Source organism: Oncorhynchus mykiss, chromosome 4 (assembly GCF_057628025.1).
Source record: "Oncorhynchus mykiss isolate SJ-2025 chromosome 4, ASM5762802v1, whole genome shotgun sequence".
In the NCBI taxonomy this organism is placed as follows: Eukaryota; Metazoa; Chordata; class Actinopteri; order Salmoniformes; family Salmonidae; genus Oncorhynchus; species Oncorhynchus mykiss.
Genome location: NC_143025.1, coordinates 10719286 through 10747193, shown reverse-complemented (window position 1 = coordinate 10747193; position 27908 = coordinate 10719286). Strand labels below are relative to the sequence as shown.

General features: G+C 45.8%; 1 protein-coding gene across 1 annotated transcript in view; it reads left to right on the top strand.

Annotated features, from left to right (window-relative positions):
• The first annotated feature begins 303 nt into the window (after window positions 1–303).
• The window catches only part of LOC110521259 (DENN domain-containing protein 5B), a 42235-nt gene continuing 14630 nt past the window's right edge, over window positions 304–27908 (top strand). The window contains exons 1-12 of the mRNA XM_021598714.3: window positions 304–784; window positions 10218–10327; window positions 11583–12297; window positions 12756–12943; window positions 18582–19082; window positions 19280–19511; window positions 20836–20986; window positions 21084–21159; window positions 21510–21629; window positions 25910–26062; window positions 27467–27551; window positions 27772–27847. Of these exons, the coding sequence (XP_021454389.2) occupies window positions 673–784; window positions 10218–10327; window positions 11583–12297; window positions 12756–12943; window positions 18582–19082; window positions 19280–19511; window positions 20836–20986; window positions 21084–21159; window positions 21510–21629; window positions 25910–26062; window positions 27467–27551; window positions 27772–27847 (2519 nt within the window). The 5' untranslated portion in view covers window positions 304–672. The remainder of the gene's footprint in view (window positions 785–10217; window positions 10328–11582; window positions 12298–12755; window positions 12944–18581; window positions 19083–19279; window positions 19512–20835; window positions 20987–21083; window positions 21160–21509; window positions 21630–25909; window positions 26063–27466; window positions 27552–27771; window positions 27848–27908) is intronic.

Here is a 27908-nt window from a genome sequence, read left to right as displayed (position 1 = left end):
CTCTCTCTCTCTCTGTCTCTTCCCTCTCCCTCTTTTCCTCTTCCGCCTCCCTCTCTTCCCCCTCTCTCTCTCTTCCAGCCCTCTCGCTCTCTTCCCTCCCTCCCTCTCTCCGCCTCCCTCTCCTTCTCTCTCTCTCCCCCCTTTCTCTCTTCCCCCTCCCTCTCTCTCTCTTTTCCCCCCTCTCTCCCCCTCCTCCCTCTTTCTCCCCCCTCCTCCTCTCTCCCCCCTCCTCCCCCTCCTCTCTTCCCCCCCTCCTCCATCTCTGCCCTCCCTTTCTCTCCCCTCCTCCCCTTATCCCACTTTGGGAAAATCTCAATAGTGTCCTACTCGTATCCTCTCTCCTCCTCAAAACCCATTGGAGGAGAAAGTCAGAGGGGAGGAACCTCTGGTTTTCTCATCCAATGGGTTTTGAGAAGGAGGCGTGGAGAAAGTACGCAAGGAGAATGCAATTGAGATCCTCCCAAAAATAGGCTGCCTGTGCCTCGACAACACAATCAAAAACGGGCTGACACTAGTCTGCCGACCGTGGACGGAGAACAGAAGGGCACATTTCATCCCAAATATAATACGAGGAGTTCGTTTGAAACGTCTCACTTGACCTGCGTAGGCTACACTATGGAGATCCAGAGCGTGGAATAGAGACGGACGGAGTAGCCTATCACATCTAAACCGATGATGAGCGGGGTTACCTCTGCCACAGGCTCGGCTTCGTGCCGCTTCGCCCAGCACTTCGTGGTGTGTGGATTGGATACGGAGACTGGTCTAGAACCCGAAGAATTAGCTGGTAAATATTGTTTTTTGATAGCCTATTATAGCATAATATAGAATAATCATTAAAAAAGCGTTAACTGCCGAATTTGCCAACGCAATTGAAGGTGAAATCACCAAGAGGTCTTCAATCAATTGATTTATCAAAGTGACTGGGCGACCGTCCGAGTTTTTACATTTTTTTTTATCGAGTTTAGTCAGGTGAGAAGTGCAATGGTGCCTATCCATCCAGTATCGGTGAGACTTCGGGGAAACAGCTGAGACCGTGACGGTCAGCAGGGAGTGTTTATTGTCGTGACAGTCACAGTTGAGCAGATATAGAAATCCCTTAAAATTGCCTTCTCAATCAATTCATATTTAACAGTTTTGACTGATGGGCAACTCCAGTCCTCGGGGCCGGGGTGGTGTCATGCTCTCTCCATTCCTAACAAACACAACTGAGAATTATACACTGAAGATCATGATTAGTTGATTATTGGAGTCAGGTGTGTTTACTGGGGCATTGACCCCGAGAACTGGAGCTTCCCATGCCTGGCCTATATATATCCATGATTACAGCATATTTTGTGTTTTTATTGTCATTATAAAGTCTGAACACTAGCCACGTCCCTGGGGGATGGGGTTGTGTAGTTATTAGAGGAGAACGGCTGATGCCGACCATGTAGGCCAGGGTATTCTGGATTGGTGTCATGCTTTCCCATCCCAAGCAAAGACGGCTTTTTAAAATTGAACTAATTGCATTTTTAACTGAAGATTATTAGATTATTGGAGTTGGGTGTCTGGGGTGTATTAGCTGGGGTAAAAGTGTGACACCAGTCAGGACTGAAGTTGCCCTACGAGGTCCTGAGCCTGCTGGTTTTCTGTTCTACCTGGTAACCGAAGAAAACAATTTGAAAATAACTATCCAAACTTTTTTTTCTCCTGTTGCTCAACATTTAAAAAAAACATTTTGCGCCATAATCAATGAACATGACCCAGACTAGTAGCACTCAAGTGTACCACAGGATGGGACAGGGAGGAATCATCAGGGGAAGATATTAACAGGATGGGACAGGGAGGATATTAACAGGATGGGACAGGGAGGATATTAACAGGATGGGACAGGGAGGATATTAACAGGATGGGACAGGGAGGATATTAACATTATGGGACAGGGAGGATATTAACAGGATGAGACGGGGAGGAATCATCAGGGGAGGAGATGACAGGATGAGACGGGGAGGAATCATCAGGCGAGGAGATGACAGGATGAGACGGGGAGGAATCATCAGGGGAGGGGAGGAATCATCAGGGGAGGAGATGACAGGATGAGACGGGGAGGAATTGACAGGGGAGGGGATAACGGGGAGGAATTGTCAGGGGAGGGGATAACGGGGAGGAATCGTCAGGGGAGGGGATAACGGGGAGGAATCGTCAGGGGAGGGGATAACGGGGGGAGTCGTCAGGGGGAGAGATAACGGGGGGAATAGTCAGGGGGGGAGATAACGGGGGGAATTGTCAGGGGAGGAGATAACAGGATGGGAGGCGGATGGTGGTCTGTGAGACTGGAATCATCAGGGGAGGAGATGGGGTGGGGCAGAGCCACCGTTGCACCACCTTAGACCTCACAAGTTCAGATGGTACAGGTTAATTTGACTCCTTTTCAGATTCTTCTGTTTCGTGCCTGTAGGGAATCGGTATACCCATTAAGGCTGGGATGATGCCAGTATGGCGATACTCGTTAGTATCGTAGCAAGGAAACAAATCCGCTTCATGTTTTAACTTCTTTAGGAAAACAGCCCTAATGTTGTTAACAAACATCATTACCATTGTCACATTGATTTATTTTCCATGCTACACTACACTATTTTACATACAGCAGGTTTTTAAAGGACCAAATAGTTTACTCTGCTTTGTCTTTTCATTTTTGCCATGGAAAAAATATTACGATACTGGTATGGTCACCATCCTATGTAGTGAACACTCCCCTGGCTGCCAGTCTGTTTCTTCTGTAGCCAACTCCTTTGTGGTTGTCGGAGCCTCTTCTGGTCAGGTCTCCTGGATGCAGTGGTGGAGCGCCGTCAGATTGCCATGGTGACCATGACAGTCAACCACAGTGACGCTGCGGTAGTGCCTGAAACGTGGGGTGGGGGGAAGTGGTCACATCCAGAGCTATATGGCTAGACTCTCATGACATTATCTATAAGAGATAATACCGCGAAGATGAATGCCTAAAGCAGTGGTTGGCCTTCCTATCGGCTCTGACCAGAATTTCGGCAGTCATATTTTTCTGTTAAATCTTAATTTTCTTTTAAATGTTGAATCGCCACCATTTGTTCTCCCCCAGCAGTTGATCGTTAGGTAATCAGTCACCCACTGCTTTTAGAAAACTGTCTTCACAGTGTAGCTTTCTTGAATCCTTCTTTCTCATTCCAAATATGAGATTATGTATGTACAGTTGAAGTCGGAAGTTTACATACACCTTAGCCGAATACATTTAAACTCAGTTTTTCACAATTCCTGACTTTAAATCCAAGTAAAAATTCCCTGTTTTAGGTTAGTTAGGATCACCACTTCATTTTAAGAATGTGAAATGTCAGAATAGTATTAGAGAATGATTCATTACAGCTTTTATTTCTTTCATCACATTCCCAGTGGGTCAGAAGTTTACATACACTCAATTAGTATTTGGTAGCATTGCCTTTAAATTGTTTTTGGGTAGCCTTCCACACGCTTCCCACAATAAGTTGGGTGAATTTTGGCCCGTTCCTAATGACAGCTTGTGTAACTAAGTCAGGTTTGTAAGGCCTCCTTGCTCGCACACACTTTTTCAGTTCTTCCCACAAATTTTCTATAGGATTGAAATCAGGGCTTTGTGAAGGCCATTCCAATACCTTGACTTTGTTGTCCTTAAGCCATTTTGCCACAACTTTAGAAGTATGCTTGGGGTCATTGTCCATTTGCGACCAAGCTTTAACTTCCTGACTGATGTCTAGCCACTTAATTTTACTTCCTCATAATGCCATCTATTTTGTGAAGTGCACCAGTCTCTCCTGTAGAAAATCACGCCCACAACATGATGCTGCAACCCTCGTGCTTCACGGTTGGGATGGTGTTCTTCGGCTTGCAAGCATCCACTTTTTTCCTCCAAACATAACGATGGTCATTATGGCCAAACAGTTTGATTTTTGTTTCATCAGACCAGAAGACATTTCTCCAAAAAGTACAATCTTTGTCCACATGTGCAGTTGCAAACTGTAGTCTGGCTTTTTTATGGGGATTTTGGAGCAGTGGCTTCTTCCTTGCTGAGCGGCCTTTCAGGTTATGTTAATATAGGACTCGTTTTACTGTGGATATAGAGACTTTTTTTTTCCCCCTGTTTTCTCCAGCATCTTCACAAGGTCCTTTGCTGTTGTTCTGGGATTAATTTGCACTTTTCGCACCAAAGTACTTTAATCGTTAGGAGACAACTCGTCTCCTTCCTAAGCGTTATGACGGCTGTGTGGTCCCATGGTGTTTATACTTGCCTACTAGTGTTTGTACAGATGAACGTGATACCTTCAGGTGTTTGGAAATTGCTCCCAAGGATGAACCAGACTTGTGGAGGTCTACAATTTTTCCCCCCTGAGGTCTTGGCTTATTTCTTTTTGATATTCCCATGATGTCAAGCGAAGAGGCACTGAGTTTGAAGGTAGGCCTTGAAATACATCCACTGGTACACCTCCGAATGATGTCAATTGGCCTATCAGAAGCTTCTAAAACCATTACATAATTTTATGGAATTTTCCAAGCTGTCGGAGTCAACTTAGTGTATGTAAAACTTCTGACCCACTGAAATTGTAATGCAGTGAAATAATCTGTCTGTAAACAATTGTTGGAAAAATTACTTGTCATGCACAAAGGGAGGGGGCTGGGAGAGAATCCCTGTGGTGTGTAAATTGTATATTGCAAGCTCTGGTATACTGGATTCTCCAAATTAAGTCCCAAGTGAAGAAGAGGCAAGGAATGCGTTATTCAGAATAGAACCATCTGCACCATCTTCCCACTGCCCCTCTGTCATTGTCAAATTCACAGAACACACAGTCACACCCTATATTCTTTATGGAGGTGGGGGAGAAGGACAGGACAGGGGACTGAGCATCCAAGGCAGAATATCCTCCGTAGAATAGGTCTCCAGGGAACATGGTGGGGTGGTAACCGGACACATTTAACCCTCCAAGACTGTCGTCATACATCCTATCTAGCCTGGTGTTTGTGTCAGGTTGTGAAAAACCCTACCCTTACACCCCCTCACATTCACAACACCCCCTGCTGAGGATCACCTTATCAGGTTTGTCAGTGAAAAGGAAAGGACGGGGGGGCAGTTGCTGCTGCTAGTGGATCTGGCCTTCACCTGTCTGCTTATGTAACATCAGGTCATACTAATCTCTGCTGCAGCAAGGCAGCACTGCCTTTCATGGATTTGTTTGTGTCGGTAGATAGATGTGTTGCTTTGAGGGGTGTGTGTGTCTGCATATCTGTCGATGGTCAACGTTTTTTTTGAGAGTTGTCTTATTTTCATGTGTGTTTTGTAAATGGAGAGTGACTTGAAAGAAACAATCTTCTCTTGTTGGCCCCTCAATAGATGCCTCTGTTTCTGCAGCCCTAATCAAATTTCACATGATGTTCCCAGCTGGAATGCCGGGTCGCCATGGTTTCAGCTCCCGGCTCCAAACGGACGGGTGACTCTCACAGGGAATGACATCGGTGTCAGACGGGAACCACAGTGGGATGGTCAGGGATGCTGAAATATCGCAAACAGGAAGACAAGGATGGACTGAAGTCCGATTAGGCTATGTTCCATACAATTGAATATGAAAGGCTGGTGACTAACATTTTTATCTTGTGAACTCTTGGTTGCTTCTGGAACCAATCAATGATCAAACCTGAGTCCTCCGTTCTCAAGAATGTGTTATCCCTCTGTGCGAAAGCCTAGTCTTCCAGTCTGGGGGCAAGGTTAGATATAATTTGAGAAAGCATAGTTCGGCAAACCACATCTGCTACATTTATTCAACCAGGAGACAGACGTAGGAGGATCTTGTAATTGAGGCAGTGTCTGCTCATTGAATGAGAGACCGTGTCTGCTCATTCTGTCGTTTCATCTCTCAACCCACCTTCATCTCTCTCTCGTTCTCCTCCTCCTCCTCATCATCTGCCCATCCAAGGGTATGACGAATTGAATGTGGTGGAGCAATTGAGTTAGGCAAGGATGAAATCTTCTCACTCATCCAGTCATCCCTGTCTCTCTGTCTCTATCTGTCCGTTTGAAGGATGAAAAGCTGCGCATGACTGTTAATCATATGTTCAGATATGTCCGCTGTTTCATCGTCTTTAGGTGTCCGATCCCTCCTCTTTCTGTATATCTGCTGTATGAGAACTGGGTGTTTAACAGTCAGTAAGCCTACTAGGATCATATGAAATTGTATGCGTTTGGAATCTTCAAACATTACATCTATATAGACCAATGAAAACCAGATGTCATCCTGTGATCATCCTGTGATCAATCAGCAATATTCATTAGAGCACACCGTATCAAAATCTTTTAAACCGTTTCTCAACAAACCAAGTCGAGCCATTTTTTTTTTATTGGACAAGGTCTGTTACTGCCTTCCCATTTTAGTTTTGTTCTGTAAGTGTGCCTACTGAAAAGCCTCCAGTTTGATAATGAAATGGTAATATGTGGCGTAACATGGTCCTCTTACTGAGGCTGAGGACTGTCGTGACTCTGACTAAACGCCCCTTGAGAAACCCATCCATGCTGGAGTGGGATCCTGTGGTGTTGAGATTCCGTGCAGTGTCTGGGTGACGTTGCAGTGTCTGGGTGACGTTGCAGTGTCTGGGTGACGTTGCAGTGTCTGGGTGACGTTGCAGTGTCTGGGTGACGTTGCAGTGTCTGGGTGACGTTGCAGTGTCTGGGTGACTGTGATGTTGCAGTGTCTGGGTGATTGTGATGTTGCAGTATCTGGGTGACTGTGATGTTGCAGTATCTGGGTGACTGTGATGTTGCAGTGTCTGGGTGACTGTGATGTTGCAGTGTCTGGGTGACTGATGTTGCAGTGTCTGGGTGACTGTGATGTTGCAGTGTCTGGGTGACGTTGCAGTGTCTGGGTGACTGTGACGTTGCAGTGTCTGGGTGACGTTGCAGTGTCTGGAGTGGAACTGTGAGACTGAGGCCCTCTTCTGAAGCAAATTCACTTTATCCTTCATTCTTTCTATCTTTTCTCCTTCCTTCCTCTGAGTAATCACTGATCCCTTGTGGCAGAAGTGGTGTGAGCAGACATGTACGTAGGAGAATCTTGCTTTTGCTGGTGTTACTTCATGAAGGGTTAAATGCGTTTAGGTATTGTTACCCCAGCCAGCAGATCTGTTGCAGTCTCTGGAGTGGGCTGAGCTGATTTAGTCACACAGCCTAACCGAGGCACCGTTTTAATCTTCCATCCACAGAACCATAACGAGCCACCCTCGCTCCCTGCTTCACCATCTCTCCTGTTATCTCCTGCTTCACCATCTCTCCTGTTATCTCCCTCTTCCTACATCTCTCCTGTTAGCTCCCTCTTCCTACATCTCTCCTGTTAGCTCCCTCTTCCTACATCTCTCCTGTTAGCTCCCTCTTCCTACATCTCTCCATCCCACTTCTCTTTCTGTCAGTTGAACCCCCTCGCCTCCTACCGTTTTTTCCCTCTCTTCCCCACTCTCCATTTCTCTCTTTCTTTGTCTCCTTAAAATCTTTCATTTTAATGTGGCCAGCAACTTCCTAATATTTGACTTCCATCTCTGACACAACACTCTGGAAGCTATTCATTTCAGGGGCTTGTGTTTTTAAATGGGTCATTGTAAGGCATTAGGAGAACCGGTTCAGCGAGTCCACATGAGCACTGAGCAGTGAAACCCAAATAACAATCCCAGGCATGGTTTGGGTTAAATAGCTTTCACACTGTGTGTGTGTGTGTGTGTGTCTGTTCACCCAACTAATTGCATCAGCTGATGACTGGCTTCTTCAAGGCCATGAAAACCGTAATGCCAGCGGAGATGGCTACCATGGCAACCAGACATCGTTCTCTTCTTGACGACGAGGCCCTGAGGAAGATCAAGGCCTGGTAGATAAACACAAAGACCACACTGTGATGACTCATCACATATCTGCATGCCATGTCCCTTGATTTAAAATCAAATAGAGAATCGGTACGGTACAACACTCAGCAAGATGGTGTCGTTTTTAATACCAGCTCTGAATCTCTTCCTTATCATACTGATATCCTACATGGCTTCCCTGTTCTCATAACATTGCATGTGCACAACCCACCCACCAGAGTCGTATTCAGTAGTGCACACACAGTAGCAGATCGTTATACAAGCGTGTCTTTTTTGACAATTTCAGGTAGTCCTGCATTTCAGGATGTTTTTTTTCTTCCTAGCACCCAACCTTCATTACTACCCACCCACCAGCCTGATGCAAAGCCCAACCATCATTACTACCCACCCACCAGCCTGATGCAAAGCCCAACCATCATTACTACCCACCCACCAGCCTGATGCAAAGCCCAACCTTCATTACAACCCACCCACCAGCCTGATGCAAAGCCCAACCATCATTACTACCCACCCACCAGCCTGATGCAAAGCCCAACCATCATTACTACCCACCCACCAGCCTGATGCAAAGCCCAACCATCATTACTACCCACCCACGAGCCTGATGCAAAGCCCAACCTTCATTACTACCCACCCACCAGCCTGATGCAAAGCCCAACCATCATTACTACCCACCCACCAGCCTGATGCAAAGCCCAACCATCATTACTACCCACCCACCAGCCTGATGCAAAGCCCAACCATCATTACTGCCCACCCACCAGCCTGATGCAAAGCCCAACCATCATTACTGCCCACCCACCAGCCTGATGCAAAGCCCAACCATCATTACTACTCACCCACCAGCCTGATGCAAAGCCCAACCATCATTACTACCCACCCACCAGCCTGATGCAAAGCCCAACCATCATTACTACCCACCCACCAGCCTGATGCAAAGCCCAACCATCATTACTGCCCACCCACCAGCCTGATGCAAAGCCCAACCTTCATTACTACCCACCCACCAGCCTGATGCAAAGCCCAACCTTCATTACTACCCACCCACCAGCCTGATGCAAAGCTCCATCTCTTGCCTTCGGCATCCTCACTGTTCTCGGCTTTCCGTGCGTCATCAGAGTAGCAGGTGGAATGCTGGAATCTGGCTGGATAAGTGGATATGCGTCAAAGCATTAGATTACAAGATGTGTTTTTGAGCAGTGTGTGTGTGTGGAAATGCCAGGCAGAGTAGTATTGTGAAGAGTGGTGCACTCAAGGGAAGGAGAGTGACTGTGATGCTTTAAATGAGGTAGTGAGTGTACTTCCCTGTGTCTTACATACACAGGATATGCTTTACTATCCTTGTGGGGACCTAACATCTTATTCCAATTCCAAATACTATTTTTCCTAACCCCTAATTGTAAGCCTAAAATAGCCTTTGTCTTTGGGACATGGGAAATGTCCCCACTTGGTACAATTTCTTACTTACTTTCCCAGTGGGGACTTTTCTGGTACCCAGGATATATATATACACACACACACACACAGAGAGCTCTCTGTATGTAAGTGGATCAGGCAGCTGACACAGGGGACAGTGAGAGGCAGGAGATGCATCAGGCAGACAAGGTAATACATCAAGGTCAGAGGAAGTGCGTGTCACTGGTGACGCACTCAAACGGCCTCTAATTTTTTTTTAAGGAATTCTTTCCTTCTCTTCAGTGCCAAACCAAGGATAATCTTTTTATTTTATTTTTATCAGACCCTAGGTTCAGCATGTACTGTAAACCGTTAATTTGGGATCCATTCTGTGCATTGCTCCTGCTTCTACAACCTTTACTCATTTTCAGCGTGAGGGGATGGAGGGTGCGGCGTAAGGGGATGGAGGGTGCGGCGTGAGGGGATGGAGGGTGCGGCAGCTGCTGTGGAAGCTCCTCTGGGGTGGTTGTGATCTGGGTCTCCCAGGGCTTCCCATCTTCACAGTAGGACCACATTTTCTACTAGCCCTGTCTGAAAATGGCTAGCGGGCTACCTTAAGATCTTGCTCTGGTCTCACGGCTTCTGTCTCGACCCTCTACAATCTCACCTCTAGCTCAATAAAGGGATTAAACACACACATGGTTTTTCGCTGGTGTCAAATGAAGGGTAAACACTTGTGCTGTCTCTGATATTAAATCCTAACCCTGTCTGGTAACCACAGTGTTCTCCACCATGTCCCCTTATTAAGAATTCAGTGCGGCGATGAAGGTCACTTGTCCCTCTGATTTTGTCTGTGCCAGTATTGCAACGCTGACTCTTTCTTTGTCTCTACCCTCCTTCTCTCTATTTCAACATCTGTCCGTCTTCTCTCATCTCTTTGCTAGGTGAGAGCTTTGAGCAGAGCCCCATCCGGAGGTCCTTCAGGTCCAAGGTTCTGGCCCACTACCCTGAGAGCACAGACAGGAGTCCCTTCAACAGAGATGCAGTCAACATGGTAAGACAGTGGAGCTGTGATACGTTTAGAGAACTTCTATTCAGAGAAGAGGGTTAAGTCATTATTTTTATGGCATTTAGACTGTTTTAGCCCTTTCTAGAGGTGGTTGTAATGTGTCCATGTGAAAACAGCTTAATTTATTGCATTCATTACAACGTGTGTCATGTTAAATTACAGTGCAGCTTATTGTGGACATTCTGTTGTATTCTGTTACAGAATTGGGGACTTTATCAGTTTGTGCACTATTGTTTTGTTAATGTACGTTTTTGGGGTTTAACGATGTTGTCGCAAATCTGTCAGTGTAAATTAGTAATTGAACCAATTGAAAGTAATGAACAAAAAGCTGATGGTTTGGAACTGCTGTGACATCCCTTCTTTGTTTTGTTCTTCAGTACCACAATGCATTTCTCTTTTATGCAAATGAGAATATTTTCTGTTTCAAGTGTAATAATTTTTAAGAAGCATTTTTGAGACATTAGTTTCTTTCAAAATGTATGGCATTTCAATCATAAAATAAGTTGTTTAATGGCACATTCTTGTCTGGATAATGAAAGCACTAGGCAGGAACTCGACAGCATCTAATTTTAAATGAACCAATAAACAAATGTTGTTTTTTCATGAAGCTGACGCCTGTTGTGAGCACAGACACTGAAGTACTTTGTAACAGATGGATAGAGCACCTTTTCATGGAGCCACACTCAGCTCTGACTCTCTCCACAAACAAGACCCCTTTGTCCTTTATTTTAACGACTTTTACACAACTTGTGTGTCGGCTCATGGGTCTCCCGGTCGCGGCCGGCTGTGACAGTCCGGGATCGAAATCGGGTCTGTAGTGACACCTCAAGTACTGTGATGAAGTGCCTGAGACCGCTGCGCCACTCGGGAGGCAAATAAGGGCCCTCTTTCTTAAAAAAAAAAACTGCTAGTCTTCAATGTTTTTTGTCAGAATGGAGTCTCTTCAGAATGATTTGACCCCTCATCCCTGCCCATAATTTCTTGTGTGTTTGATAAAAGAACATGTTATTGAAGGCAGTTGACACTGTCATTCTTTCAGTATTTTCCCTCTTCACCTCCTCCTACCGCTCTCTACCTTTTCTCCTTTGTTCCTCTGCTATGTCCTCTAAAACATCCCAACTCTTCTGTCCATATCTCTCCCACACCACCTCTTCATCCTCCTTTTTTTTCTCCAATATCACCCTTCCCCTCTGTCTTCTCCTCCCTTCGTCTCTGTCTCCATCTCTCTCTCTTTCCCCAGCTCTGCATGCCACGAGGCTTGTCATTCCGTAGTCAGACGGACAGCCGCGACTCCCACTTCCACTCCTTCACGGTCGCTCGGGATGACGGCACACACTCCTACGGCTTTGTGCACATGTACTACGAGGAGGTGACGAGCGCCCAGATCACCGCGGCGATGCAGACCCTCCATCAGATGCACCACGTCGAGCATCACTCCACCTCTTCTTCTTCTCACTCTACCTCCTCCGCCTCCTCCCCCTCCACATCCAGCATGGACTCTCTGGTGAGCAGCCTGGACGAGTCGGATGCTGCTTCCCTGGCAGAGCGTCCCCTGTTGGCTTGTTTGGGCTGCACAGTGGGTTCCTTCCAGCCAGCCCGGGACACCCTGTATGTCTCCAAGGCCCTCTGCCTCCTGACGCCCCTTCCCTTCCTCCTCGCCGCCCGCCACTTCCTGTCCCAGCTGCACCAGGCTGTGACATCGCATGCCGCCCCGCCGCTGCCCCTAGAGAGCTACATCCACAACATCCTGTATGAGGTGCCCGCGCCGCCGCCTGGTCGGTCGCTCCGGTTCCACGGGGTCCAGGGGCCCATCGTGTGCCAGCAGCCCGGCCCAGAGGAGCTCCCGCTGGGGGACTACCCACTGGGAGAGGCCTTCTCTCTGCTGGGGGTGGAGAACCTGGTGAGACTGCTCACATCTGTGCTGCTGGAGACCCAGATCCTGCTTTACTCACAAGGTGAGGACCAAAGGACCAGGCAGTGTTTGCTGAAAGATCAACAACCTAGGGTTTTTTTCCTTCTAACCTAAACATGTTCAATTCCCATCATGCACTTTAAAGTATTATATCGGTACTGGAGTTGTACCCCGAACAGCACACGTTGTTGTAGCCCCTGGAGGACTGGGGTTTGGAAACCCAACACTAGTCCATGGTGGTGACTGTATGAGTGCACACTTTTGAGATTCAGACCACAACCTAATCGTAACTAAAACTTCACCACAACAATGCAACACATGTATCCATGATATGAGTACCACCAGGGTCAAATTCCTCAAATCAGCAACAATTTAAAATCTCCCCCCTCCGTCTCGGTCTCCCATACTATCAAAAGGTTGACGACAACAACTTAACAACAATAAAACACATTAGTACACCGAGGTCCAATTCCCTCTGTCTTTCCATCTCTCTGTCTCCAGACTACCAGCGGTTGATGACTGTGGCAGAGGGCATCACCACCCTGCTGTTCCCGTTCCAGTGGCAGCATATCTACCTGCCCATCCTGCCCGCTCCCCTGCACCACCTCCTGGATGCACCAGTGCCCTTCCTCATGGGTATCCAGAGGAGGGACGGCGCCCAACGCTCCACTCTGGAGCTGTCCAATGAGGTACAGTATTAGAATGGCATGTACTTAGTCATCTGTGTTTGGGACTGTAGCCATGTAATGGCACTTTTATCCTCCAAAATGGCTTTATTTAACCAGTTGACTTATTGTGAACACATTCTCTTTAATAACCACCTGACCAAGAAGGAGTGATGAATGTATTGCACTTGTGATGCTGTAGGACAAACGATGTTGCCACTCATTCCTAAGTTCCTATTTCTCTAGGTCGAGGTTGCTGAATCCATATACCTAGTGCGTTTTAAATCCACTATTGAATCCCATTTTTTTTTAAATTGGCTTTACCACATGGAATTAGAAGCATTTTAATTCACATTCTCTATAGCTTTCCAGTAGGCATTGTGATACACATTTTGACAGGCATTCACTGACCTTGCAAAACAATCCAACGTGCTTTCCGGCAGTCTAATGTACACTCAGTCATTCTAATAACAGGCATTCCAGTACGCGTTGTAACAGACGGTTAAAGAGCGTTGTAACAGGCGGTTAAAGAGCGTTGTAACGGACGGTTAAAGAGCGTTGTAACGGGCGGTTAAAGAGCGTTGTAACGGGCGGTTAAAGAGCGTTGTAACGGGCGGTTAAAGAGCGTTGTAACGGGCGGTTAAATCAAATTTATTTATATAGCCCTTCGTACATCAGCTGATATCTCAAAGTGCTGTACAGAAACCCAGTCTAAAACCCCAAACAGCAAGCAATGCAGGTGTAGAAGCACGGTGGCTAGGAAAAACTCCCTAGAAAGGCCAAAACCTAGGAAGAAACCTAGAGAGGAACCAGGCTATGTGGGGTGGCCAGTCCTCTTCTGGCTGTGCCGGGTGGAGATTATAACAGAACATGGCCAAGATGTTCAAATGTTCATAAATGACCAGCATGGTCGAATAATAATAATAAGGCAGAACAGTTGAAACTGGAGCAGCAGCACGGCCAGGTGGACTGGGGACAGCAAGGAGTCATCATGTCAGGTAGTCCTGGGGCATGGTCCTAGGGCTCAGGTCCTCCGAGAGAGGAAAAGAAGGAGAGGATTAGAGAACGCACACTTAGATTCACACAGGACACCGAATAGGACAGGAGAAGTACTCCAGATATAACAAACTGACCCTAGCCCCCCGACACATAAACTACTGCAGCATAAATACTGGAGGCTAAGACAGGAGGGGTCAGGAGACACTGTGGCCCCATCCGAGGACACCCCCGGACAGGGCCAAACAGGAAGGATATAACCCCACCCACTTTGCCAAAGCACAGCCCCCACACCATTAGAGGGATATCTTCAACCACCAACTTACCATCCTGAGACAAGGCTGAGTATAGCCCACAAAGACCTCCGCCACGGCACAACCCGGGGGGGGGGGGCGCGCCAACCCAGACAGGATGACCACATCAGTGAATCAACCCACTCAGGTGACGCACCCCCTCCAGGGACGGCATGAGAGAGCCCCAGTAAGCCAGTGAGTCAGCCCCTGTAATAGGGTTAGAGGCAGAGAATCCCAGTGGAAAGAGGGGAACCGGGCCAGGCAGAGACAGCAAGGGCGGTTCGTTGCTCCAGAGCCTTTCCGTTCACCTTCCCACTCCTGGGCCAGACTACACTCAATCATATGACCCACTGAAGAGATAAGTCTTCAGTAAAGACTTAAAGGTTGAGGCCGAGTTTGCGTCTCTGACATGTGTAGGCAGACCGTTCCATAAAAATGGAGCTCTTTAGGAGAAAGCCCTGCCTCCAGCTGTTTGCTTAGAAATTCTAGGGACAATTAGGAGGCCTGCGTCTTGTGACCGTAGCGTACGTGTAGGTATGTACGGCAGGACCAAATCAGAGAGATAGGTAGGAGCAAGCCCATGTAATGCTTTGTAGGTTAGCAGTAAAACCTTGAAATCAGCCCTTGCTTTGACAGGAAGCCAGTGTAGAGAGGCTAGCACTGGAGTAATATGATCAAATTGTTTGGTTCTAGTCAGAATTCTAGCAGCCGTATTTAGCACTAACTGAAGTTGATTTAGTGCTTTATCTGGGTAGCCGGAAAGTAGAGCATTGCAGTAGTCTAACCTAGAAGTGACAAAAGCATGGAATAATTTTTCTGCATCATTTTTGGACAAAGTTTCTGATTTTTGCAATGTTGCGTAGATGGAAAAAAGCTGTCCTTGAAATGGTCTTGATATGTTCTTCAAAAGAGAGATCAGGGTCCAGAGTAACGCCGAGGTCCTTCACAGTTTTATTTGAGACGACTGTACAACCATTAAGATTAATTGTCAGATTCAACAGAAGATCTCTTTGTTTCTTGGGACCTAGAACAAGCATCTCTGTTTTGTCCGAGTTTAAAAGTAGAACGTTTGCTGCCATCCACTTCCTTATGTCTGAAACACATGCTTCTAGCAAGGGCAATTTTGGGGCTTCACCATGTTTCATTGAAATGTACAGCTGTGTGTCATCCGCATAGCAGTGAAAGTTAACATTATGTTTTCGAATAACATCCCCAAGAGGTAAAATATATAGTGAAAACAATAGTGGTCCTAAAACGGAACCTTGAGGAACACCGAAATTTACAGTTGATTTGTCAGAGGACAAACCATTCACAGAGACAAACATATCTTTCCGACAGATAAGATCTAAACCAGGCCAGAACTTGTCCGTGTAGACCAATTTGGGTTTCCAATCTCTCCAAAAGAATGTGGAGATCGATGGTATCAAAAGCAGCACTAAGGTCTAGGAGCACGAGGACAGATGCAGAGCCTCGGTCCGATGCCATTAAAATGTAATTTACCACCTTCACAAGTGCCGTCTCAGTTCTATGATGGGGTCTAAAACCAGACTGAAGCATTTCGTATACATTGTTTGTCTTCAGGAAGGCAGTGAGTTGCTGCGCAACAGCCTTTTCTAAAATTTTTGAGAGGAATGGAAGATTCGATATAGGCCGATTTAGTTTTTAAAAATATTTTCTGGGTCAAGGTTTGGCTTTTTCAAGAGAGGCTTTATTACTGCCACTTTTAGTGAGTTTGGTACACATCCGGTGGACAGAGAGCCGTTTATTATGTTCAACATAGGAGGGCCAAGCACAGGAAGCAGCTCTTTCAGTAGTTTAGTTGGAATAGGGTCCAGTATGCAGCTTGACGGTTTAGAGGCCATGATTATTTTCATCATTGTGTCAAGAGATATAGTACTAAAACACTTGAGCGTCTCTCTTGATCCTAGGTCCTGGCAGAGTTGTGCAGACTCAGGACAACTGAGCTTTGAAGGAATACGCAGATTTAAAGAGGAGTCCGTAATTTGCTTTCTAATAATCATAATCTTTTCCTCAAAGAAGTTCATGAATTTATCACTGCTAAAGTGAAAGTCATCCTCTCTTGGGGAATGCTGCTTTTTAGTTAGCTTTGCGACAGTATCAAAAAGGAATTTCGGATTGTTCTTATTTTCCTCAATTAAGTTAGAAAAATAGGATGATCGAGCAGCAGTAAGGGCTCTTTGGTACTGCACAGTACTGTCTTTCCAAGCTAGTCGGAAGACTTCCAGTTTAGTGTGGCGCCATTTCCGTTCCAATTTTCTGGAAGCTTGCTTCAGAGCTCGGGTATTTTCTGTGTACCAGGGAGCTAGTTTCTTATGATAAATGTTTTTAGGGGTGCAACTGCATCTAGGGTATTGCGCAAGGTTAAATTGAGTTCCTCAGTTAGGTGGTTAACTGATTTTTGTCCTCTGGCGTCCTTGGGTAGACAGAGGGAATCTGGAAGGACATCAAGGAATCTTTGTGTTGTCTGTGAATTTATAGCACGACTTTTGATGTTCCTTGCTTGGGGTCTGAGCAGATTATTTGTTGCAATTGCAAACGTAATAAAATGGTGGTCCGATAGTCCAGGATTATGAGGAAAAACATTAAGATCCACAACATTTATTCCATGGGACAAAACTAGGTCCAGCGTATGACTGTGACAGTGAGTGGGTCCAGAGGCATGTTGGACAAAACCCACTGAGTCGATGATGGCTCCGAAAACCTTAAAGAGCGTTGTAACGAGCCTTGTAACGGGCGGTTAAAGAGCGCTGTAACATTTGCTGCATTCTTGCAGTGCCTGTACAAATGAATCCTATTCTGGTTGCATATTAATATATATCCCCCTGCTCTCTGGTGCTGACGAAATATAGAGATTCACACATCTCCTCAGGCGATCTCCTACACTTCTCCCCAAATCACACCATGCTGTATAAGCGTTTTGCTAGGGTTGTGCATCCCAAATGAGGTCCTATTCCCTATATAGTGCACTACTTTTGACCAGGACTCATAGGGCTTTATGTAGGGGAATATAATGCCATTTAGGCTACAACTCAAGGAGTTTTCTTTTGAAGTGGTAGAGTTGTCCCATAAATACACCAGTAGAAGGAGAGTGCTGAGCCGTGGGCGACGGTGGGAGGAGGAAGGCACCGGACATCACATTTCCAGAGACATCGGACAACGTGAATAATTAACAGGGTTTAAGAATTGCCCACTTTATTTCTGGGTGTGCTTGAGAGGATAAGGGTAACATGGTAGGTAGCAATGCAGATGGCAGAATGCATCTAGAGCGTGTCCTATTGTAAATTTATTTTTATACAACCCTCTCCTTGTAGTAATATATTTTTCTGTATCCTTATCCGAAGACTAGGCTTTTTAAACGGCACAGATTTGTTTTAATGGAATTTAGCTGATGCATCACAGTGGAATGTTCTCAGATTTTGTCATGGTGAATTGGGTCACCATACTGCGAGGTGGGGGGGGGGAGGGTTTATCATAGAGGGTTTGTCGCCTTTCCCATGAGAAGAGGAGCAGGGACGCATTTGAATCACATCACCCTTTAAAGGCTTATTCTACGATATGTTTGACAACTTAAATGAATGATACCCATTGTCATGCCCGTTCTTAAAGAATATCACTGTCTTGTTGTTTTTCAAGTTGAGGAGTGGACCTTTTTAAAGTAGAATTGTAAACAAATGGTAGTCTGTGTGAATCGGTCATCACATGGGGTTAAAAAAACAACAACTTCCTGCAGAGCACACTGTCAATGCTGTTGAATAGGGTTTGGTGTCAGTCTCTGACGTAGTTCTATGTGCCAGGCTAGTGCCTGCTCGGCTTCTCTCCAGAGGTCGAGTCATTTTTCTGACTGGTTTTGCATTTATAAAACAAATGTGTGTCTGTGAATGAGGTGATAGTCCCAGATCTGTTTGGACAGAGTTGGCTATACAGAACAAAGACCTATGGGATCAGGATATGTACATCTAATTGTGTTCTAACGTCAACGAGCGTAGTTAAATCTCTGATCTTAATGGGATGTTTGCATACTTGGCCCTAATGTTATCAGTGGTAATGACCTCTGTACAGTCTGCATTATCTACATGAAGAAGAGTTGCTTGTTGTGCCACTCTGCCAGGATGGGTCTGTGTTCCCTTTTTGAACATTTTAACAAGGATTCCGTAGCCTTCTCCCAAAGTGTGCACTTGCACATTCCCTGTCTGAGATTTAGCAATGATGGAAACTCCCACCAGCCAATCCTTAACTGCTAAATCCATGATGGGGAGTGTGCATGTGCACACTTTGGGAAAGGTCCCTTTATTTGATAATGATAGTTAAACAGATTTGTACATTTACTGTTCCCTTCCCATCCCCCTCTCCAGGCCAATCTGTGCTTCGTGGACATTGACAATCACCGTGTGGATCCACCCGAGGACCTGCCCCTCTTCCCAGACCAGCTGGAGCTCATCCAGGAAGTGAACGAGGTGCTGCTGCGCTTCGGCCTCCAGCCATACGGGGGCTCTACAACCACCAAGCCCGCCCCTGCCGCTCCCCCCTGCCTCAGCAGCCTCGTCCTGGAGGACCTGATGGAAGACCGGCGCAATGGGAACCTGGGAGGGGAGGAGTTGGCCGTGCTGGAACGACTGCAGGCACTGGCCAGGAGGTGTGGAGGAGGGGGGATGGCGGGAGGGAAGACGCTGGGACGGGCGTTTGAGGAGGAAGAGGAGGAGCTGAAGGCAGCCAAGATGAACGTGCAGCTGAGGGAGGTGTTCGCGGGGCGTTTCACCTCCATGTTCGGGAGGTACGAAGAGTTTGTGATCCATAGCGCTCCCGACCTGGAGTCCTGGCTGGGCAACCGTGAGGGAACGAGCAACTTTGATAAGGTAATGAAGATCGATCAACAATCATTCACTGAATGAATACCATAGACTCTCCTATCCATAGCCTACTCCTTCAATCAGCAATCCAACATGCATGGACAGGAAGCTGTCATTCAGGATACAAGCAATATTCTACCACTGTTAGTGATTTTAAGTGAAGTGTTAACATTTTGTGTACTTGTGCGTTTGTCTATCCCCAGGGCTCTTTCCTGTCGGCGCAGCCCGCCACACACCTACACTTCCTGTCTCGGTTCCTGGAGACGGCCATGTTTTCATCGTTCGTAGACAGCAAGGTGTTGTCTCGCTGGGCAGACCGGGAGCCACTGCAGCGCGTGTTTGACAGGCGCTTGGAGAGGGAGCGCCTCTACAACACGTTCGAGGATGATCCTGGTAACCGGCACTACAGGAAGTGCACAGTGCTCCACGAGTCAGGTGGGTTCAGGGGAAACTGGATTCAGGGATGCTACAGTAGTACTCATCCAATATTTCCCATTATTACTGCATGTGGTTGTTAGGGAACACAACAGAATAAAGAATATAACTTTTTGTACACCACAATGAGTGCTTCAGGCCACTTTTTTGGGGGGGGTTTGTTGCCTGATGAACATGTTCTGTTTGTCCTTTGTCCAAAGCATAGAGCAGGGTTCTCCAATAAGTGGCCTGTGGGTGATTCTATTTGGCCTTGTATGTCATGTCATTGTTATTTCTTTCTACTCCCTATATTCCCTCAGTTCCACTGAAGAGAGAAACAAAGGAGGAAAAACTTTGCCAGAGCACCGTAGAATGCCAGAACATGAGAGGGATGGGGAATATTATTTTCTGGGGAAAGGGAGTTCAGTATCAATCTGAGAGAATGAAAAGATAGACACGAGAGGGGGAGAAAGTGAGAGAGAAGGAAATAAGAGGCATTGATGGTAAGAGGTATAAAAAGATGAATGGGGGAGAAGGTGACGGGGAATACTAGAGGGGTGGAGGATTGGAGGGGGGGGGGGGGGGGGGTGGAGGATAAGTAGCACATGAGGAGGAAAACAGTACATTGTGTCCCTATAATGAGACTCTCGGCTTTGAAGTTCTGCCAAGCGCTCTGCAGAGACTGCACCACTAAGTCTGCTCCAGTCTCTGTATTAATAGTTCCTCTCCCTCCGTGTTTCCCAGCAATGTGGGATTTTTAAAGCAAACCAGATAGGGATCCACTTCCACATCACGACAACAACACATGACCTTGTTTCTGCACAAAGAGCTTTCCAGATTAGACATGCAGTATGACGTTGTATCTACAACTCTGGATTTGAAAGGAGGCTTATACAAATGGTCCTTTGATGTCGGACTGCAGAGGAATGAGAATTTAGAAATTAACATGATGTAGAAAATACACTATTGAGAAGAGTCCTGTATGGCTCAATTGGTAGAGCATGGCACTTGCAATGCCTGGATTGTGGGTTTGATTCCCGCTGGGGCAACCCCATACAAAAATACATTAATATAAGTTGCTTTGGATAACGGAGTCTGCTAAATGGCTGTTATTACTGCGCTGGCCTGGTTACATATCCAGCATAGTTCCTGGAAATGACAATGGGTATTCGGCGTAATTCCGTTATCATGGAATTGCCTCTACGTGACAGGAAAATATCAGGCAGCACAGTATGGCTTGGGTCAGCACACTAGTGTGAAAAGGTTACTAGAGGCTGCCTCTCCTACAGCCTTCTCCAGTAGGCCCCACTCACATCCCCCACCTCTATTATCCTCTGGTTCCCAGTCCAGGCCATGGAGCGCAGGCTGCTTAAGGCTGACCACACAGCCATCCACCCCCACCTGTTGGACATGAGGATTGGCCAGGGCCGACACCAACAGGGCTGCTTCCCCAGGCTACAGGCTGATGTATTGGCACAGGGACACCACACCAACAAGTAAGTAACACACGCCCATATATACACACGTACACAACTATTACCTACACACACAAATGATCTACACAAACACACACCGTACATTGTGTCTGTGCAGGTGGTCAAGTCGTTACATCCCTAAGAGACCAGTGACCACTGAGACCACCTCAGGACTGGACAATGACCAGAGAGAGGTAAATGCCTACTTTAGTTATATAGTCCAAAATCTACCTCTAGCCCCTTTCCCAGACCTGATGTAAACAATATTGTAATGCCTTTACCTTTCTTTGTGTGAACACCATTCTGCCTTCTGGGCCGTGTTCATAAGGGCACACAATGGAAAACATTTATAAAACAACTATTTGTAACGGGGGAATAAGAAAATGTGCCTTATTGAACAAGTCCAGGTAGTGCCTCTCTGTTTCTGTCTGATCTACAAACCCAGGATGGGTAGGGGCTAGGCCAGGAAAGGAGTTATTGGCTGTTTTCAGAATCAACTTTAGCATTGTCTGATTGGCTGTTGTTCTCTGTGTTCATCCAATAGAAGTTCTCTCCGGGGAGGAGGATCCTATGCCAGTCTAAGCTGCTTGACCCCTCCCCCTCAGCTGTCACTCAAACCCAGCGTGGGTTCGTGGAGGGGCTGCTGAGGGAGTGTCGTGTGAAGGTAAGGGGTCTCCTTAAGGCATCCGAATGCTTCCCAGCCAGTAGAGTTTGTGCAGATATTATGATGACATTTTGATGTTTTTGTTAGTTTTAGACTTATTCTTATTCTGTTCGGGCACATTTTTTTTTTTTTCGGGAGGCCAGCCTATTCGGGGCAGAAGTCTACACCCCTTCGTCAGTGATTGGTCAACAGTAGGGATTCAATGAGAGACAACTTGTTTTCATGCAAATTGTTATATTGATAAATACTGCACCAAACATCTTAGTGAGATGTAGAATTGATTTATTGAGTTATCTTAGATTTGTGTGTCTCTTCACAGTCCCCGCTGTTCCATAAGGGGTATTTTTACCTGATTCTACTGCTGGCATTAGTTACCTGATAGTTCCATGGCTCTATGTAGTACTGTGCTCCTCCTATAGTCTGTTCTGGACTTGTGGGGTATGCATGGGTGTCCGAGCTGTGCGCTAGTAGTTTAAACAGACAGCTCTGTGCATTCAGCTTGTCAACACCTCTTACAAAAACAAGTAGTGATGAAGTCAATCTCACTTTTTCATTTTCGTGTCAATCGCCAGTTGGCAACCCATCCCTTACGGGATTGTAAAGGCAGCATATTAAAAATCAAATGGTTGTCTGTGTCCCAAATTGGCACCCTTTTCCCTATATAGTTTACCACTTTTGCCTAAAGCCTCAGTAGTGCACTATATTGGGAAAAGGATGCCATTTCAGAGGTAACCAATGTGTGGGTGCTGTTATTCTCTCCTCAAGATGGAAGCAGTGTCAAGATGTAATACCTGTAGTTTATTGCAGCGATTCTGTCTGTCCTGGGTCCCCCACTGGGTGCATGGTTTGGTTTTTGCCCTCGCAATACGTTTCAAATAACCAACTCATCATCAAGCTTTGATTATTTGAATCGGCTGTGTAGTGTTAGGGCAAAAACCAAAACGTGCACCCAGGGCAGAGTATGTGAGAGGAGCGTGCCCAATTTGACTGGAGCGAGATTCCCAAAGGCTGGAGCGTCTGTCTTCTCACCCGCTCCAGTAGTGCTCACTTCAGGAGCTCAGGGCATCCCTGCCCCAGCATGCGTTTGTAGCCCCCTTGCTGTAGCTACTGTCATGCAGTAAGCTAAATATTTTCATAAAGAAATGTATACAACACACAGGTTCTAAATCAAGATAAGGACCAAGAGAGGGAGTGTGGTGACGTAGTGTCCACTGTTATGAGTAAGGCTTTGAACACACCAACAGCGATTTTGCTGTCTACGAATACAGTTTGACGCTTACGTTCTATAAATCCAACGTATTGTAAGCACATGTTGAAGATAAATACACAACGGAGAAGACTAGAAATAACAATCAATGGAAACAGTTGATTTTTCAGTTCAACATCTGTTTAGAATGTCAGTCCTGAACTCATAGCTAGGTGTGCTATGTTTTCATTGGTCATTGAGTCTGGAGCAGCACACTTGTTATTTGGTAATTGGCCCAGTTGGACTGCAAGGACTTCTAATTGGTCAGGCTAGGGTGGGGGGTTATAAATGACATCCTGTTTCTTTGTTCTGTGGGGATAATCACTGAGGGCAGGGAGCATGACCATCTACCTCCCTGCATGATGTGTCCTCTTTGAATAAACCTATTTTCCTCCCCCTGATTTGCTTTGGGGTCTGTGTTATTGGAGAGTAACTGCTAACAGTGTGCCCTAACAGTGTGCCCTAACAGTATGCCCTAACAGTATGCCCTAACAGTATGCCCTAACAGTGTGCCCTAACAGTGTGCCCTAACAGTGTGCCCTAACAGTGTGCCCTAACAGTGTGCCCTAACAGTGTGCACCACACCGAACGTACTGCAACGGCCTCTGCAACGCATTGTTGCGAGGCAAACGCAGCGTTTTCATTGGAAATGAATAATTCTGGTGGCCCAAAATGAAATAACGCTGTCGGTGTGTTCGAAACATAAGTCCTGGATGCTACCTGCTGTTATGGTGCTAAACTATTAGGTTACAGACTGGATGCTACCTGCTGTTATGGTGCTAAACTATTAGGTTACAGACCACATGCTACCTGCTGTTATGGTGCTAAACTATTAGGTTACAGACTGGATGCTACCTGCTGTTATGGTGCTAAACTATTAGGTTACAGACTGGATGCTACCTGCTGTTATGGTGCTAAACTATTAGGTTACAGACTGGATGCTACCTGCTGTTATGGTGCTAAACTATTAGGTTACAGACTGGATGCTACCTGCTGTTATGGTGCTAAACTATTAGGTTACAGACTGGATGCTACCTGCTGTTATGGTGCTAAACTATTAGGTTACAGACTGGATGCTACCTGCTGTTATGGTGCTAAACTATTAGGTTACAGACTGGATGCTACCTGCTGTTATGGTGCTAAACTATTAGGTTACAGACTGGATTCTACCTGCTGTTATGGTGCTAAACTATTAGGTTACAGACTGGATTCTACCTGCTGTTATGGTGCTAAACTATTAGGTTACAGACTGGATTCTACCTGCTGTTATGGTGCTAAACTATTAGGTTACAGACCAGATGCTACCTGCTGTTATGGTGCTAAACTATTAGGTTACAGACTGGATGCTACCTGCTGTTATGGTGCTAAACTATTAGGTTACAGACTGGATGCTACCTGCTGTTATGGTGCTAAACTATTAGGTTACAGACCACATGCTACCTGCTGTTATGGTGCTAAACTATTAGGTTACAGACTGGATGCTACCTGCTGTTATGGTGCTAAACTATTAGGTTACAGACTGGATGCTACCTGCTGTTATGGTGCTAAACTATTAGGTTACAGACTGGATGCTACCTGCTGTTATGGTGCTAAACTATTAGGTTACAGACTGGATGCTACCTGCTGTTATGGTGCTAAACTATTAGGTTACAGACTGGATTCTACCTGCTGTTATGGTGCTAAACTATTAGGTTACAGACTGGATTCTACCTGCTGTTATGGTGCTAAACTATTAGGTTACAGACTGGATTCTACCTGCTGTTATGGTGCTAAACTATTAGGTTACAGACTGGATGCTACCTGCTGTTATGGTGCTAAACTATTAGGTTACAGACTGGATTCTACCTGCTGTTATGGTGCTAAACTATTAGGTTACAGACTGGATTCTACCTGCTGTTATGGTGCTAAACTATTAGGTTACAGACTGGATGCTACCTGCTGTTATGGTGCTAAACTATTAGGTTACAGACCGGATGACATTGTTCTACACGTGGGATATGGTAGTTATACACTGGCTACATTAAACATCCACAAGTAAAGGACGATGTTCAAGGAGACTTCTGTTTTGATTGGGTTATTTTGCCTAAAAACCTTTAGGCCTACCTATAGGAACAAGAAAAGAGTGGCCTAAAAGGTGTTTAGCATCCCCAGTGGCTCTGCAAGTGTGGACAGGATATGATCTGCTCATGGCCTGCTCTCCAGGCACCATCACATCAGCCTGAATCCAGAGACTGGCCAAACTCCTGTTTTAAAAACTTTGTTTAATTTGTATTTCATTCTAAGTCACAGGCTATATGCTCAATTGATAGACCAAGGATTTTATACAACAACATGTTTAAATTAGCTTTATGTCCCTACCAGCCTAGTGTTGCACTCGCAAATGCTTCACAATGTTTCTTTGTAGGCTATAACCTTGAAATAATAGAAATAATATAACCTAAATAATTCATTTTCATTACTCCTTAGGCTCCTGACCTATTTAGTGTTTAAATGCTGTTTTAATATGACATGTAGCCTATTTTTTTTATTATTTTCACTTCTTACTTTCACCTTTTTATTCAAATGCTTTTCATTCAAATCCATATGGTGTCAATACATAAACTATAGGTAGGACCAGGTAGGTACAATGAGCACTTGTTGTCTCTCAAATACGTTAGTGGTTGGTTAGCTAGCTAGCGAATTAGCCATATTAGCATTGACATGAAATCAGTCAAAACACCTCTAAACAAAGACATGGTATCAATAACAAGATACAACGAGCTGAAACGAGCCACCTAGAATTCCCCACTTGGCAGCGTCTTGTCATTGTTGCTAACTATCTGACCGTCCAGAATCATACCGTTCAGCTTCCGGCCCTGTTGATGACTTTATTTTTGTGACGTTGTCAGCCAAGCTGTCTATGCCCTTGCACACTCCTCCTTGTCATGGATTTAAAATCCTGAAATCCATTACTGGGTGTGTGTAAGTGCACACTTTAGGAGAAAGGTGTTAGAATTATGATGTAACCCTGATTGTGTGTCTCTGTGTGGTGCAGACCAGGCATATGCTGATGGAAAGGATGGGGAAGGAGAGTGTGGAGCTGGGGCAGGGCGAGGCCAATATTACAGGCCTGCAGGAGAACAGACTGATCCACAGCCTCTGTGACCTGCTGGAGAGGACCTGGGGCCACGGGCTACAGCTCAAACAGGTTAGTCGCATGGACGGGCAGGCAGACGTACGGCAAAAAAGTATTCATACCCTTGACTTATTCCACGTTACAGCCACATTACAGCCACATTACAGCCTGAATTCAACATGGATTAAATCGTTTTTTTTCTCACCGATTTAGGCACAATACCCCATAATGGCAAAGTGAAAACATGTTTTTCGAAATGTTACAAATTGATTGAAAATAAATTCACGCTCTTTTGCCATGACACTCCAAATTGCGCTTGGGCGCATCCAATTTTCCTTTGATCATCCTTGATGGACTCCAAATTAAGTTATAGTGACAACTGTGGCCAATTAAAATTGTTTGAACATGAAAAACACACACCTGCCTATATACGGTCCCACAGTTGACAGTGCATGTCAGAGCAGAAACTATACCATGAACTCCAAGGAACTGTCCATAGATCTCTGAGAGAATTGTAATGAGGCATATATCTGGGGAAGGGTATTAAACAATTTCTAGAGTGTGGAACGTTTCCAACAGCACAGTGGTCTATATCATTAGGAAATGTAAAAAATCTGTAACTACCCAGACTTTGCCTAGAGCTGGCCGTCCGACCAAACTGAGCAACCGGGCAAGAAGGACCTTGGTCAGGGAGGTGACCAGGAACCCAATGACCACTCTGACAGAACTACAGAGTTCCTTGGCTGAGATGGGAGAACCTGCCAGAAGGACAAGTCTCTACAGCACTTCACCACTCTGGGCTTAATGGGAGAGTGTCCAGACGGAAGCCACTCCTGAGAAAAAGGCACATGACCGCACGCCTGGAGTTTGGAAAAAGGCATGTGAAAGACTACGAGCATAACGCAAAATATTCTGTGGTCTGATGAGACAAAAAGGTAACTCTTTGCCCTGAATGCAAAGTGCTATGTCTAGAGAGAACAAGGCACAGCTCATCATCCGTCTTAACACCATCCCTACCGTGAAGCATGGTGGTGGCAGCATCATGCTATGGGGATACTAATCAGCAGCAACTGGGAGACGGTTAAGGATAGAGGGAACAATGAATGGAGCCAAATACAGGCAAATCCTTGATGAGAGCCTGCTTCAGTGCAAATAACCTTAGACTGGGGCGAAGATTTACTTTCCAACAGGACAATGACCCCCATACTTTTGTCATTATGGGGTATTGTGTAAAGATGGGGGGGGGGGGGGGGTCAAGGGAATACTTTCTGAGTGCACTGAAGCCCGGGATTCAAACAGACATGCAAATTAGCAATAATCATCCTAATGATGACTTTGTCTCCGGGAAGTACAAAACAATGGTGGCATCAAATTAGCAATCTGCATTCTGCAATACACTTAAGTGTGTGTGTGTGTGTGTGTGTGTTTTTCCCTAAACTTTTGTGAGTGCTGTTGATTTGTGTTTGTACCGTCCAGGGGAGGTCGGCTCTGTGGTCCCATCTGCTCCACTACCAGGACAACGAGGAGAAGATGGAGTCACCTTCAAATGCCGAGTGTCCAGGTCAGAGTAGATGCATACTAATCTGATCCCAGATCTGTTTGTGATGACAATGATCATCGGAATTAGACATGCAGCAGAAACAGATGTTGGACCAGGCTAGAGACAGTAGATATTAGGAAGGTTGTACAGTAATATCCATCTGGTATTATTTAGTAGTTTGTCTGCTAGGTATGCTCTGTGAGGGGATCACATATGCCAATCACGCTCTTCCTGGTTACAGTGTCCAATGGGTCGGACAGCAGGAGGCTGGAGGAGGGGCTTCCACCGCCGAAGGGCTCCTTTGTACAGGATATGAGGTAATGTGTGGATTCACAAAGCTGTAAAACATGATCTTAAATGTAACCCATCACTGTTGCT